We start from the raw sequence: 16,324 nt of genomic DNA, 5'->3' as shown, positions 1-16,324 counted from the left end.
AAGTAAAATTTCTGGCAGACAGCAGATATTCATTTTTATCAAAAAATATGTTGAATGAACCTAGAGTTTATGATTTTTTTCCTCTTTATTACACTATTAAAAACTAAAGAACACTCAGCTTCTCTATCAAGATAGCTTCTATTGCTCAAAAGTTCACAAATAATTAAAATCAGGAACAAAAACTCTTTTCTTTGAGGGGTTTATCATTTCCTCTAATGCACAAGCTTTTAATCTTTTGGAGGAATAATATTAATTAACATCCGTGTGTTTACTTGGAGAAGGTGATGGCACCCCACTCCAGTACTCTTGCCTGGAAAATCCCATGGACGGAGGAGCCTGGTGGGCTGCAGCCCATGGGGTCGTGAAGAGTCGGACACGACGGAGCGACTTCACTTTCACTTTTCACTTTCATGCATTGGAGAAGGAAATGGCAACCCACTCCAGTGTTCTTGCCTGGAGAATCCCAGGGACGGGGAAGCCTGGTGGGCTGCCGTCTATGGGGTCGCACAGAATCGGACACAACTGAAACGACTTAGCAGCAGCAGTAGCAGCAGCAGTGTGTTTACTATGTGCAAATCATTTTAATAAACACTATAATCACACTTACTGCTTCTAATAATAACCCTACTAATTCCATTCTATAGAAGAGATATTAAAGCTTAGAGAGTTTACCTGGAGAATCTGATCAAATGCATGGATTTTTTTCCTGAAAAATACACACAAGCATACATATACATAGGGGCTTCCCTGGTGGCTCAGATGGTAAAGAATAGCCTGCAATGCAGGAGACCTGGGTTTGATCCCTGGGCTGGGAAGATCCCCTGGAGAAGGGAATGGCTATCCACTCCAGCATTCTTGCCTGGAGAATCCCCTAGACAGAGGAGCCTGGCAGGCTACAGTCCACAGGGTTGCAAAGAGTAAGACATGACTGAGCAACTAAGCACAGCACACACAGCAGCACATACACATAATTTTACTTACAACATCACAGGTTTCATGAACTTTCTAGAGTTAATTTATCAGCTGGCAAATTTGAGATCTTTGATAAAGAACTCCTGACTTAGAGATATCTTATACATAAATAGGCAATGCTTCCTTTTTCTTGTTTTCTATACTCTTTCCAATTCTCAAGAAACTTTTTAGACATTACAAATGCATTATCTACATTTGCGTCACGTCATTTTATTCAACTAAAGCAGCTTTTATGAAAATACCTAAAGGTAGTCTGAAAAATGAAGTCCGGCTAAATATTCTGTTAAATTTTACAAACTTGATTATTTGTTTTCGGCCACACTGCATGGCTTGTAAGTTCCCCAACCAGGGATTGAACCTGGGTCCACAGTGTGAAAGCACAGAGTCCTAACCACTGGATCCCAGGGAATGCCCGAAAATTCACAGTTTTGAATGCTTAGATTTTTATTATGAGACGTACAGACTTAACAACATATTCTTCGTGTAACATAGAAACACTTATAAAGTGAATTATCATATATTAAAAATCCTGCAAAGTTATTAACAGATAGCCACAACACTATAAATCAATTATACTTAAAAAAACCCACATAAAACCAAACAACAGTATATATATTAAAAATCCTGCAAAGCTGTTAACGGAGAGCCACAACATTGTAAAGCTGTATCTCCCTAAAGAAACTGTAATGGCCTTTTTGCATAAGAAAGTAATTTTTCCTGATTTCCAGAAGTTGAGTATTATCTCGTTTTGATAATGATCTCGCTTCTCAAAACTAAAAATTAACTCAAAGACATGCCTTATCTTACTTCTCATATCTACTGAAAACAAAACAGTGGAAGATAACATTTCAAAATACATTTATAAAAACAAAATCAAAAAACATTAGAGCTATTCAAAGCTCATGTACATGTACCAGGCAACCAGTAGGCAAAATGCACCATTTCTCTAACACAAACAACAGGCAACAAAATAAACCTCTTACCTGTTAAGGTCTGTACTGCCCTTTCACTGGAAGGCAGTGGTTCCTTTCTGTGAGGCCGATTTAGTGAAGTGTCCTGTGCAGAAAACAGTCCAGGGCTGTCAGTTAATTTCTTCCGGCCACTGGAGTTAGGGTTTGAAACTCTGCAGCTCCCTATTGCACTTGTGAAAAGGTTTGTGTGTTCATCACTGCTGGCTGGATCAGAGTTGGGAGTGAATCCTCCAAGGGATAAACTTGGAGAACTTTCTGAACAGTCAATCTGTAAAGGTGTCTGCAATCCCAAGGCCAATGGACTAGATTCTGAAGGCTCTCGGTGGACCCACTGTTCTTCTCTGTTTATTAAACTTTTTGAAGGAGAGAGATGAGGGCAGGACATATGACACCGGTGCTTTTCCTTATGTTTATATCGCTCTCCAACAGTGTCCTTTCCAAATCGATAGCGCTTCAGAGATTCCAGGACGGATCTGGAAGAGCCAGCATCCATGGAAACCTGCGGCTGCTCAGAAGAACGATGTTCTCTGTGTTTGTGCCGGTGCCTGTGTTTGTGCTCAACCATCCAACCATAGGCCATCTCAGGAGGGACGCTAGGGTAAGTACTCATGGAAAGGAGGGGAGTCCTGCTGGTTGTAAGAAAGGCCTCCTGTCGAAGTAACTTATGCTTTTTCTTATGGTATTTGGTGGGATTGAGAAGTAAATGACCAGCATGCATATAGGAAGGAGGTGGAAGTGGAGTGGTGAAAGAAGGAGATGGAGGCGGTGGATAAAGAGTGGGGGGATACCTTCCATAGTAACCTAATCCTATGGGAGCAGCTGTAAGGGGTGAGGGAGAGTAAGGCATGCCGTAAGAAGGATAGAATCCAGTACTAGAGAGAGGAAAACTAAGGCTGTGCATAAAAGGCATTTCAGCCATTGCCTCCCTCATCTTAGGGGGTCTCCCTCTCTTCTTTTTTAAGTCAGGTTTTCGAATGTAGTGCAAAGGGTCTAAGGGGAAAGAAGGATGTGTATAGAAACTATTAAAGTTGATCCGAAAAATAGTTGGAAGAAGGTCTCGGGGAATAAAATGATGACTTCGATGAGTGATTCGAATTTCACTTAGGCGACTTATTAATTCCTCCAAATCTGCAATGAAGTCTGGATCCTGTCTATTTCGGAGTTGGGGGTATTTCTTTTTCCGTTTTCGTTTTTGCCTTTTCATCTTGTCATAGCTGAGGTAATCATGATTCCTGCGCTTACATTTATGTTTATGTTTTTCTTTAAGACTGCTTAGGACTGTAGAGGTTTCAGGGGGAATCAGAGAAACATGCTCAAAAGAATGCCTCCTCTTTTTTTGCCCACAAAATTTCTCTGCCCGGTCTGATGTGCTGTTATTATCCGTTCCAATTCCACTATCACTGGGAATGGTCTCATCACTATGAGACTCACTAATAGGCGAAGGAGTAGCTTCTTTCAGAGATGTGAGTTCACTCAAGTGTGAAGGAGAATTTGGCAACAAAGTGGGAGGAGATAATCGCCTCCTCCCCTTTGAGGCCTTCTTCATTGCGAGAGTCTGAATCATACTGCCCTGTCTGGAGTGTAAATGCAAATATGGCACTGAACTGGGTTCAACAAAGCCTGCATCACTACTTACAGGGCTCTGACCTCCACTAGTCCCAGAAGACTGAGAGCAAATAGGTGATGGAAGAATCTCAGAACTACTAGCAGATGAAGGCAGCAAAGGGGGAAGAATCTGTCCTAATGCCGATCCTGCTGCCTGCTGAGCTGTTTGTTCAAGAACAGCAAGGCTGGTAGGGCTACCAGAAAGAATGCCATTTAAGACAGTTTTTGGTTTTCGACCTCTCCTCTTTCCTATGTAAATGGTTCCTTTCTTGCTGACATTTATCTGTTGGCCCAATTTAGAGCCAAATGTAGCGGCAAGACTTGACACTGTATTATGGAGTTTGGATTGCACTTTCCCTTTATTACTTGATTCTACAGAGCTTGAAAGAATTTGATTCAACAGTTTCTTTCTCTTTAAAGTCTTCATTTTATTTATTTTGCGGATAATTGTTTTCATTAATTGTCCATTGTTTCTCTTGGTAATTTTTTTATCTGGTTCCATCTCAAGGTCACTCATACTACAGACAGATGGCCTGTGACTGTCATCTAGATCATCTGGATCTTGAAGTTGATCCTCACTCTCAAAGAAATCACTACTACTTCTATGGTTATCACTTTCAGATTCAAGCTTGCTTGGACTTTCAGTGGCAACAAATGGAGCCACCGATAGTACAGGTGGCTTCATCTTGACTGGTGACCTCATTTGCCTCTTGGGTCTGCCTCTCTTTTTTGGAAAAGGAGACACAGACAGACTTTGTTTAAAAGAAGGAATTTCAATTTCTGGCTGTAAAATTGGGGGTTCTTGTTCTTCCTTAGACTGCAAAGAAAAGACTTTGGAAGCAGGAATTTTTAAAGTCCTTTTAGGTGGGCCCTCCAGTTGAGGCATCTCCTTAGACTTAGGTCTTCCTCTTTTGGGCTTATAAATATCAGACAAAAGGTCACTAGAGACACACATACTGGAGGATAGTTTGTGAGTAGCAAAAGACTTATGAGATGGTTTTTCACTATCAGTTAAGAGAGCAAGAGAAGGAGTTGTAGATTTGCTCAACTTTGGCAATCGGCGTTTAAGGAAGTCATGATCTACAAATGAAGATGGTCCAATGTTTTTCATAAACTTTGCTGGCTCGGAATTACTATTTGATAGTGAACTACATGTAACGTTTTTAAAAAGCTCTGATCTTTCTAATTCTAGCCCTTTTGGAGACCGGCATGTGCTTCTTGCCACCACTTTAGTCCACCGAGGTTTTCTTCCTTTCCTTTTTTTTAAGGGTTTGGACTGCAAAGTAGTGCTTAGGCTTTCAGCAACTTGGCAGTGTTTGTCAGATGCAGATACTGCACCAAGTTTTAGAAAGGGCTTGTTACTAAATAAACTAGTGAAGTTAACAACTGAAGGGGTAATTGTATGAATACTGGATTCAGAAGTCAAACTTGGCTTTTTTCCCAGAGAAGAGTTTATTCTTGAAATATCTATATGTGTAGTTTTAGAATCATTTAGCTCTTTATCAATCCCTTTACATTCAATATTCATGCTATGACCCATAGACCTATGACCAATGTTCAAATGCGTACTTTCAGAAGTAAATTGGTTCTTTCCAACAGATTCAGAAATTTCTTCCATTAGCTCTGTGGTAGGACTTAAAAGTAACGGATTAGGAGTCATCTGTGAAGAAGTTTCAGGGGGACTTCTGGTTAAAGGATTAACAGATACAGTAGGTGATGGGGAAGGGAGATTGCTTTCTCCTACTGCGCTAAAAGGGGATTTTGCTGTAGATGCATCAGAAGCAACTCCCATTTGAAAGTCTGGAGAAGTGCAATATACAGGAGGTTGCTTTTCATGCTTTGAGGTTTCATAAGACCCCCTTTCACTGGATGAGAAACTGTCTTGCTGAATACATGTTCCTTCATTAAACATTTCTTTCTCCAAATTAATGATTTCCTTTCGAACTGAGAACTTTTCCAATATGCTTTCTTTACTCTGCCGTGTGACATTCTTCTCAAAAGTTTTGCTGGTGGCACTGTCTTTCAGGGATTCAGAAAGTTCCTGACTTTCGTGACTAATGATGTTTGTACTACAAGAAGCCTTAAGTGGTTCCTGAGTGGGGAGCAGTGCTTCCGCTTTAAGGTTTATGGCATCTTTATTGACCAATCCTGTCATAGGACAACTCACTAGTTTCTTTCCAATGTCCTTATTAACTAATCCCATTGTTGAATTTGCTACAATCTTCTTTGCACAGTCCTTGGCTACTAGGCCAACAGTTGAACCCAATTTCTTTCCCAAGTCTTTATTAACTAGTCCAACCACAGTGCCGAGTCCTAGTTTCTTCCCAGGTTCCTTATTCACTAAACCTGGAACAATACCAATTCCTAGCTTCTTTCCTGCATCTTTGCTCAGCAGTCCTACTGTAGTGATAGCCCCTGGCTTTTTGCCTAAGTCTTTATTAATGAATACCGCTGTAGTGCCAGTTCCTAGTTTTTTCACGGAGTCTTTATTGACCAATCCTACTGTTGCATTAAACACTGGCTTTTTCCCAGGATCTTTAGTTACCAACCCAACCGCTGTGCTGATAGTTGGTTTTTTTATTAAGTCTTTATGTATTATTCCAGCTACAGAGCCAACACCTGCTTTCCTGATCAAATCCTTGCTAACCAGTCCTGCAGGAGTGCCAGTTCCTAACTTCTTCGGTTTTGTCTTGGAAGACTTGGAGGGAGGACAAGTTGCAATGAGCTGTGCCAACTTTTCCGTTACGCTTGTTCCTCCATTAAGTAATGCCCTGTCCTTTAAATCAGGATCCCGGCTACCAACAAGAGTAGATGATGTTGCATTAATGTAATCTGTCATTTCTGAGTGTACTGGAGAAAGCTTCTTAGACAAAGGATTGTTTTCTCCCTGTGAATGAAGATGGATGGTTTCTTCAGACTGGCATTCAATGGCTGCAACATCACCTGATTTCTTGTACAACTTTGAAGGATCCTAAAATTTGAATAAGAAAAGGGTTTCAGAGAGAGTAAACCTTATATACCATTTTATTTTAGCATTACAATATAACTAGATGATCACATACCAGATACAAGATAGGCAGTAGTGCTTTAAAAAAAAAAAAAAAAACCTACTTAACTAATGTTACACTAATATCACAGTAGGTTAGTTCCCCTACTACTATATCAGAGGCTATCAAGATGCAGTCTTTCTTGACTTTCAACCACATGAATGAACATATATACTACCAGAAATATCCCTGATATTTTTTTACATTATTTTAAAAAGGCAAATTCACAGTCTACTTTCACCTAACTTCAGATGGACTAAACATACATTACCATATTAATTAATTTTTGAAAAGATAAATATTGTTAGCTACAATATCCCATGGTCCTCATTCAAAACAATGGTTCACTGCTTATCCCTTTAATTGATCTAAATTATTTCAAACCAATACAGATAGATCAATCTCTGACTTAACTTTCACTCCTTTAACACATTCTTTATTATAATCTTGAACAGTCAAGTTTTCTCTTCATATGAGAAGAAAAGACAATATATTCATATTTTCTTTAGAATGTGTTTTTATATAAAATCTTAAGAACTGGAAGCAACTTTTAAGTCATAATATAAACTGCTATAAAAGTCATGAATCCTCACTATATACTTTACAAATGAATTTATCATTTCACACAACAGTATGCTTTACTTTTGGATGACAAAGATTATGTTCTTCATGTTTCAGCAAAGATTTTTTTAGAATTGAGGTATAACTGACAAATGAAAGACTTGAACAAAGGTAAAGACATACTGTGCGTGTGGATAGGAAGACATAAAGATGACAATTTTCCCTAAGCAAATTTATAGATTTAATATGATCCTCATAAAAACACCAACAAGAGTCTCTCAGGAATAAGAGAAGTTACTAACATTCATTAGGAAAAATATAAAAGCAAGAATACTAGCAAAATCTAAAAAGAACGGGATAACTGTATCAAATGTTAACTTTTAAAGCCTCTATCACAAAAATAGTATAGTGCACAAAAAGACAAAAGATCCAATGGACCAGGATAGAAAATTAAAAACTAAATCCATGCATACATGGAAAAGTGCTGTATACAAAATGGTATAATCCCTACAAAATAGAAATTGGCAATAGCTAGAAAAGTACCACACATGCATTAACTCCTTTGCCCACTTTTAGGTCAGAAGACACGCTGGCAAAAATCTAACGTTTGCAAAAGGCTAAACATGTAACACTATTTTAATAGCAAAATCTGAAAATAAATGTAAATAATTACCTATAGGGGACTGGCTAAATAAATCAAAATATATTATACAATGGAGTGTCAAACAACTGGGGGGAAAAAAGAAATATCAATACACCACTATGGAATGATCTAGAATATGTATTATTAAAGGGAAAAACAACAATTTCAACAGTTGTTATAACAATACCTTCTGTATAAGACAGGGATAAAGGAATATGGCTATATTAATCTGTACATATCTGGTTAAAAATGGAAGAATAAACTAAAATGTAATGAAAATAGTAATCTATGAGGGAAGAAACAAAATATGACCAATATTTGACTGACTCAGAATTAAGAGAACTATCTCTTGTTTTGGACTGGACTTTCATAATTTTGTCCAAAAGGAAACGGGCTTTGCTGACAGTCTCATATATAACTGAATTATATTAAGCTTATAATTAAAGAAGCACATTTTATTTCCATCTTATTAAAAAAAACAATATTCCCATTTTGTACTTTTACAGTTACTTTTCAAAACTTAAAAATTAACGGCTTAAACAAAAGGCTTTACTAAGTATTTTAAAATATATTTATATCTGAAAATGTTATAACTTACCTTTAAAAATCTGTTATGAACAAACTATGACTATGTACCATAGCATAGATAATGTTCACAAACAAGACTGAAAGGATACAGAATAAGAATAAAACTATGTACTGTATAACTCTATTTATACTGAATATTAAGTTCACAAAGAGGTACAACTAATCATGATAATGAAAGTTAGGAAAATGATTACCCTTCCTGTGGGGTAGTAATGAGAAAGAAGCATAAGATCTTAGTGGGTGCTGGTAAAGTTTTGTTAAACTGAATATTGGTTACAAGGGGTGGCTGAATTTGTGAAAATTCACTGAGTTGTTACACTAATATTTATGTTACACTTCAACAAGATATTTTTAAAATTCTGTCTAAAAGAAAAGTAAAAAAATCTGGTTCCCGTAAACTGCTAAAAGACTATACTGAAATCTGGTTTTTCACCTTTGTCAAGAATAAATGTCTCAGATTAATTAAAATCATCCTAAACTAGTTAGTATTCCACGGTAACTATTAGTAAATGGTCTATGACTAAAGAAGGGAAAAATAAAAATAAAACAGAAAACACAGATAATTTGGTTTCAAAGAGTTTTTTCTTCCAAATACTGACACTGAATAAACTGAGTGAAAAAGAATAACATGTTGAAAACTACATTTGGTACTGGTGGTACTACTCTCTTACAATTCTAAGAATCTCTTAAAATGACAACTATGGGTAAGAGGTATCAATTTTAAGAGTATATTATTTTCCAATGAAAAGGATACTGTATCAAAACATCATTTCCAGCATATTTTTTTCAACTTGAAAACAAAAGTATTCTCACTAGAAAAGAGAAAAGTATAAATACTATCATCCATAAACAGTTTCACATTTCAGATACTTCATGACATACAAAAATAAACACATGTACATTCTTTCTTAAAAATGGGACCAAAAATGATTGCAGTTTCATATCCCACTGGAATAATACAAGGAAGACGCCTTTTTATGCAAATCAATCAAGAGTCGGTCAATCAATTTAATGGTTTCATAATAGCTCAAAATTAATAAAATCAAACACACTGGCTACTCTTAAAACAATTTTTGGCTCTTTATTTTTTAATTTAAATTCTTTTCCTAACACTTTTTTCCCCCAAAAAAGATTTACTTATTTATGGCTGCACTGGGTCTTCGTTGCTTCATGTGGGCACTCTCTAGTTGCAGTAAGCGAGGCCTACTCTTTACTGCAGTGTACAGGCTTCTCACTGAGGTCAGTTCTCTTGCTGTGGAGCACAGGCTTTAGGAGATCAGGCTCAGCAGTTGTGGCTCGCAGGCGATACACTGGCTCAACAGTTGTGGCACAAGGGCTTAGCTGCTACACAGCATGGGGGAATCTTTCCAGATGAGGGAAAGAACCTTTGTCTGCTGCATCGGCAAGCAGATTCTCAACCACTAGACTACCAGGAAAGTCCCTTGCCTATTTGTTATTGTAAGTAATATGATGATGAACATCTAATTATATAAATCTCTGCCTATTCATCCAATTATTTCCTTCAGATTAACTTCTAAAAGTGGAACTGCTTGGTCGAAGGGTGTGTCTGTTGTTGCTGTTCAGTTGCTCAGTTGTCTCCGACTCTGCAACCCCATGGACTGCAGCACACCAGGCTTCCCTGTCCTTCACCACCTACCGGAGCTTGCTCAAACTCATGTCCATTGAGCTGGTGATGTCATCCAACCATTTTGTCCTGTGTTGTCCCCTTCTCCTCCTGCCTTCAATCTTTCCCAGCATCAGGGTCTATTCTAATGAGTCCTCTCTTCACATCAGGTGGCCAAAGTATTGGGAGCTTCAGCATCAGTCCCTCCAATGAATATTCAGAACTGATCTCCTTTAGAATGGACTGTTTGGATCTCCTTGCAGTCCAAGGGACTCTCAAGAGTCTTCTCCAACACCACAGTTCAAAAGCATCAATTCTTTGGTGTTCAGCCTTCTTTATGGTCCATCTCTCACATCCATACAAGACTACTGGAAAAACCATAGCTTTGACTAGATGGGCTTTGTCAGCAAAGTAATGTCTCTGCTTTTTAATATGCTGTCTAGGTTTGTCATAGCAAAAGATATATACAATAATTATAAAAATAGGACAGCTCTGTATCAAGATTTTTTAATGGAAAAAAGTTCATTATAAAAATTCAGAGTATTATAAACACTATATCTGTAACCCAGGATAATATCTTATGACTTACGATATTCTTTATGGCAGAAGCAGTAACAACTAACAACCTTGCTTCTGACAATTCTGAAATTAAACCTCAGACTAACAGTATTCATGTCCATCTTAATGTTCCCAAACCTTGACAATTGGGTGATTTGGTTATATCTATCTCCAGAAAACAATATTCTCTCATTTACTGTTCCAATAAACTCACTGAGTTTTCATTTCAAATGTCATTACAGTAATTACTATTTGGTTCATTTCAAATCCACTTCTTATTGTCCTGTTTTTATCAAATGGTTATCTTTTTGCCCAAAAACCATTTCAAAATCTTTCAGATGGTTTCAATATTTCCACCTCTTTGGTTGTGAGGCCTATACTCATCTATTGGCTCGTTCCTTTTTTTTTTTTTCTACTTTTGGTTTGTATTCTTATATGGCTTGTAATATTTTCACATTAAGCTATGTGAGTTTTCTTTTTGTGAAATGTCAATGTGCTAAATGTAAAGAAAATATTTTTTACTCCCATTATCAGTGTTTAAGGTTTCACAACCTGTTTAAGATACACTTTTGAGGCATTTCTATTTACATTTCACTTACTGCCTGGTATTCTGAACAAGACATTTTTTGGTATGTGATTTTGCAGTCCTTGTATATTTTTTCAGCAGTGTAATAGCTGTTGAAGGTCCTGACCTATGTCATTTTTCTAAACTGTGGAGTGTATACTTTCTTATTTAGAAGAGCTGGAGAAGAAAATGGTAACCCACTCCAGTATTCTTGCCTGAAGAATCCCATGGACAGAGGAGCCTGGTGGGCTGCAGTCCTTGGGGTCACAGAGAATTGGACATGACTGAGCAACTAAGCACAGCACATTTAGAAGAGCCTTTAATATTCTTGAAATAGTAGTTGTTTCTCTGATGCTGCACGTTTCTCTCTCAGTTACTGGCTGTCTTTCTACTTCCTATTATTTTTCTGAAAAAGAAGTTCAATGCATTCAAAAACATGAAAAACTGTAGTACCACACAATCTGTCGTTTGATCCAAACAACCACCATATGATGTGGTTAATGTAATTATCCTCATTAAATTTATTTACTTTTAAACAAGCGAATATAGTTTAGAAACTAGGTCACCTGACCAAAGTCACTTAATCATTAAGTTATTAAAATATGCTTTAAACATAGTCTGATTTCAGAGCTCTTAACCATTGTACTGGATAAAATAGTCTCTTTAGCGTTATAGTTTGGTTTTCATAGCATAACTGAAACAATCACATCCTCCTATTGATGACAATCTTCACCACATTTTCAATGAATGTTTTTATGGTCTCATTCTTACTTTTAAATTACTTATCTATTTTGGATTTTTAAAACATAATCTACGGTAGGGAAACAACTTTTACCTGAAAAGGTTTTGTCTAATGTTCTAACAGTTTTTCCATTTCTCATTTCATATTCACTGGCTTAAAATACATTTATCACATATTTTTATTTATAGTTAGGTCTAAGCTCTCGATTTTGCTTCTTTTACATTTATGTTCTGGAGAAGGAAATGGCAACTCACTTCAGTACTCTTACCTGGAAAATCCCATGGACGGAGGAGCCTAGTAGGCTATAGCCCATGGGGTTGCAAAGAGTCAGACACGACTGAGTGATTTCACTTTCACATTAATGTTTATTGCTGAGCCATTAATACAATAATATGTTGATACTATAACTTTACAATATGTTTTAATACTTTAAAAAATATTTGACTTTTTGTAATCCTATAGGAATTCCTTGGTTATTTATAACATTATTAAGATATAATTCACATAACGTAAAACTTACCCTTTCTGAGCACAAATGCAAGTTTTTGGTATATTCACAGAATTGTACAGCCATAACCGTTACTTTCTAGAATATTTTCATAAGTCTTCCTGGTTATTTCTGCATATGTATACTTCTAGATGACCTTGAAGTTAATATAAAATATTGAAAAACTCCAAGTAGCATTAATTTCATATATTGAAATAGGAAAAAAAGATATCTCAACATTAACTTTGGCTCCACAATAACTAAAGTAAATTTATCTATTTAGTCAAGCTTATTGGTGTTACTAGATATCGATAATTTTATTTGTACAGCTCCTAAACACTTGCTGTCACATTTATTTCTGAATATTTTATAAACAATGTTATTTCTGTGAATACATTTTTTGTTACATTTTTTAACTCTAAACTGATGGTATTCAAAAACACTACTGATTTTATCTACTTTATAATCTTGAACTCTTGCTTCATCAGTAATTCATTTTTTCAACAAATAGTTTTAAAGTACCTTCTGTTTAAATGCTAGGAATAACAGCAACGAAAAATTTCCCTTCAACACAGAAATTTCATTATAATGCATGAGAATGGCAAGAGGCAATAAAAAGGTAAAACACTGAGAATATCAGATAGTGAAATGTGCTATGGAGAAAATCAGAGAATAAAAGAAGATGAAAGACTAAGGTTGGAAAGAATCTGCGATATTAAACCAGTTATTCCATGTAAGGTCTGAACTCTTGCTTCCTGACCTGCATATGGGTTTCGCAGGAGACAGAATAAGGTGGTCTGGTATTCCTATGTCTTTTAAGAATTTTCCACAGTTTGTTGTGATCCACATGGTCAAAGGCTTTGGCGTAGTCAATGAAGCAGAAGTAGATGCTTTTTTGGAATTCTCTTGCTTTTTCTATGATCTAATGGATGTTGGTAATATGATCTCTGGTTCCTCTGCCTTTTCTAAATCCAGCCTATACATCTGGAAGTTCTCGGTTCACATACTGTTGAAGCCTAGCTTGAAAGACTTTGAGCATTACCTTGCTAGTTAGCATGTGAAATGAGTGCAATTGTGCAGTAGTTTGAACATTCTTTGGCTTTGCCCTTTTTTGGGGCCTGGAATGAAAACTGACCTTTTCCAGTTCTGTGGCCCCTGCTGAGTTTTTCCAAATTTGCTGGCATATTGAGTGCAGCACTTTAACAGCATCAGCTTTTAGGATTATTTTGAAATAGCTCAGCTAAAATTTCATCACTTCCACTAGCTTAGAGAGTTGCTTCCTTGCCCACTTGACTTCGCACTCCAGGATGCCTGGCTCTAGTTGAGTGATCACACCATCATGGTTATCTGGATCATTAAGATCTTTTTTGTATAGTTCTTCTATGTCTTCTTGCCACCTCTTCATAATATCTTCTGCTTCTGTTAGGTCCTTACCGTTTCTGTCCTTTATCGTGGACCCTTGCATGAAATGCTCCCTTGGTATTGCTAACTTTCTTGAAGAGATCTCCAGTCTTCCCCATTCTATTGGTTTCCTCCGTTTCTCGCCATTGATCACTCAGGAAGGCTTCTCTCTCCTTGTTCTTCTTTGAACTCTGCATTCAGATGAGTATATCTTTCCTTTTCTCCTTTGCCTTTCGCTTCTCTTCTCTTCTCAGCTATTTGTAAGGCCTCCTCAGACAACCATTTTGCCTTTTTGCATTTCTTTTTCTTGGGGCTGGTTTTGATCACAGCCTCCTGTACAGTGTTACAAACCTCCCTCCATAGTTCTTCAGGCACTCTGTCTATCAGATCTAATCCTTTGAATCTATTTGTCACTTCCACTGTATAATCGTTGAGGGATTTGATTTAGGTCACACCTGAATGGACTAGCGGTTTTCCCTACTTTCTTCAATTTAAGTCTCAATTTTGTAATAAGGAGTTCATGATCTGAGCCAGTCAGCTCCCGGCCTTGAGAATCTTCAGGATTAATTTTATACTCACATTCCTCCCTTTTTTATGCTCTGAAATGTTTAACTTAATTTTGAAACTATCTTTTCCTAAAGATTTTATAGAATTAAACCAAAGTCATCTAAGACCAGCATTTTTTAACAAGGGTAGTAGCCTTTTGAGGGTCTTCTCTATTATATTTATGGTGATTGGTTAGTTAACATGTTCTGATTTCTGAACTCAGGTATCTTTTTTTCCAAAGATCACTTTTCCTTTTCACACTTACTTGCATATATAATTAAGCAGATATATTTTTTACAGTTTTAATTTCTACTGTATCTGGAATTATTAAGACTTTTACCACTACATGTTTTATATATTGTTTTCCCTAATTTTTCTTTATTTCTGGGTTAGACTTACTAAGTATGTTTAATTTCTCCCTAAAGGAACCACCATTTGGATAGTTACTGCCTTCATCTACTAGTTCACTTATGCCTTCAGGTTTCTCAAACAGTCTTCTTTTCTTAGGATGATTCTGTTCTCTTGGTAACTATAGAGTGGGATGATTTATTCCATTTATTTTTATTATTTTCTTTCAATATTTAAAGGTATTGCTCCTTTAACTACAGCTTTCCGTGAAAATTAAAAGTTATTTTGTTGGACTTCCCTGGTGGCTCAGTGGTAGAGAGTCTGCCTGACACAAGCAGGAGGGGTTTGATCCCTGCTCCAGGAAGATTCCACACGCCACGAAGCAACTAAGCCCAGGTGCCACAACTACTGAGCCTGTGCTCTAGAGCCAAGGAGCCGAAGCCACCGAAGCCCAAGCGCCCTAAAGCCTATGCTCTGCAACAAGAGAAGCCACGGCAACAAGGAGCCTGCACACTACAACTGAAGAGCCCCCACTTGCCCCAAGGAGAGAAAAACCTGTGTAGCACAGCCAAAAACACATAAGTAAAATAATAAAAACATAAAATAAATAAAAAATTTAAGAAAGTTATTTTGTTAATTTTCTTGAAATTCTGAGATCTAGTAAGTTCAAGACCATAAAATTTTTCACTATCTGGTTTTACTAGTTTTTCTGCATTATCATTAGAAGATATTATTCTTTACTTCTTGTGGTAGTTTACCACATGTTCAATTTTTGGGACTGTCCATCTGTTATAGACTGAATTGTATAACCCTGAATTCAAATGTCACAGTCCTGATGCTCATGTGACTGAACTTAGAGATAGGGCCTTTAAGGAGGACCTTACTTAAGGTTAAATGAGGTCATAAAGTTGGGGCTCTAATCCAATAAAAATGATACCCTTTTACAAGCAAGAGAGCCCAGATATCTCTTTCGTTGCACTTGGCCAGCGGTCCGCAACCATTCTGGCACCAGGGACCAATTTTAAGGAAGACAGTTTTTCCATGGACCAGGAGTCAGGGGCGGAGGCGGGGGGCGGGGGGATGATTTCTGGATGATTCCAACGCATTCCATTTTTTGTGCGCTTTATTTCTAATCTAATGCTGCCAATGAGACAGGAGGTAACAGGTCTGTGGCCTGGAGGTTGCAGACACCTGCACTTGGCCACGGGAGGACACAGTGAAGCCAGAAAAAAAGCCTTCATCAGAAACTAACAGACAGTAAATGATAAAATAAATTCATGATTTTAAACTACTTGGCCTGTGATATTTTGTTATGACAACCTTGATAGACTAATAGCACACTATCATATATTGTTACTTTAAAAAAATTCTTTATAGGAGTACAGCTGATTTACAATGCTGTGTTAGTTTCTATAAAGTGAATTAGTTATACTGTATTTTTTACTCTGACCTTTCATAGACTGACATTTTGTTTAAACGGCACATAATGTGCTTATTTTTCTGTTCCATTAAAAAGTCTGAGACATGTATACTTGTGCTCCAGAGAAGTATAAAAGAGTAACTTATAGTATACTTAGCCTTCAATATTTGCTGACATTATTAGCAGTGATTAAATCAGCATTCTCTTCCCGTTGCTGCCTCATTATTCAATTAGACATACATATAT

The 16,324-nt window shown here is 36.9% G+C and overlaps 1 protein-coding gene across 1 annotated transcript in view; it reads right to left on the bottom strand.

Annotated features, from left to right (window-relative positions):
- The window catches only part of ASH1L (ASH1 like histone lysine methyltransferase), a 193,892-nt gene that overhangs the window by 140,534 nt on the left and 37,034 nt on the right, over positions 1-16,324 (bottom strand). The window contains exon 3 of the mRNA XM_052636803.1: positions 1,956-6,519. Coding sequence (XP_052492763.1) covers positions 1,956-6,519 — 4,564 coding nt within the window. The remainder of the gene's footprint in view (positions 1-1,955; positions 6,520-16,324) is intronic.

This window comes from Budorcas taxicolor, chromosome 3 (genome assembly GCF_023091745.1).
Source record: "Budorcas taxicolor isolate Tak-1 chromosome 3, Takin1.1, whole genome shotgun sequence".
NCBI lineage: Eukaryota > Metazoa > Chordata > Mammalia > Artiodactyla > Bovidae > Budorcas > Budorcas taxicolor.
The sequence above is the reverse complement of the archived record's forward strand: the minus strand, read 5'-3'. Positions and strand labels throughout refer to the sequence as shown.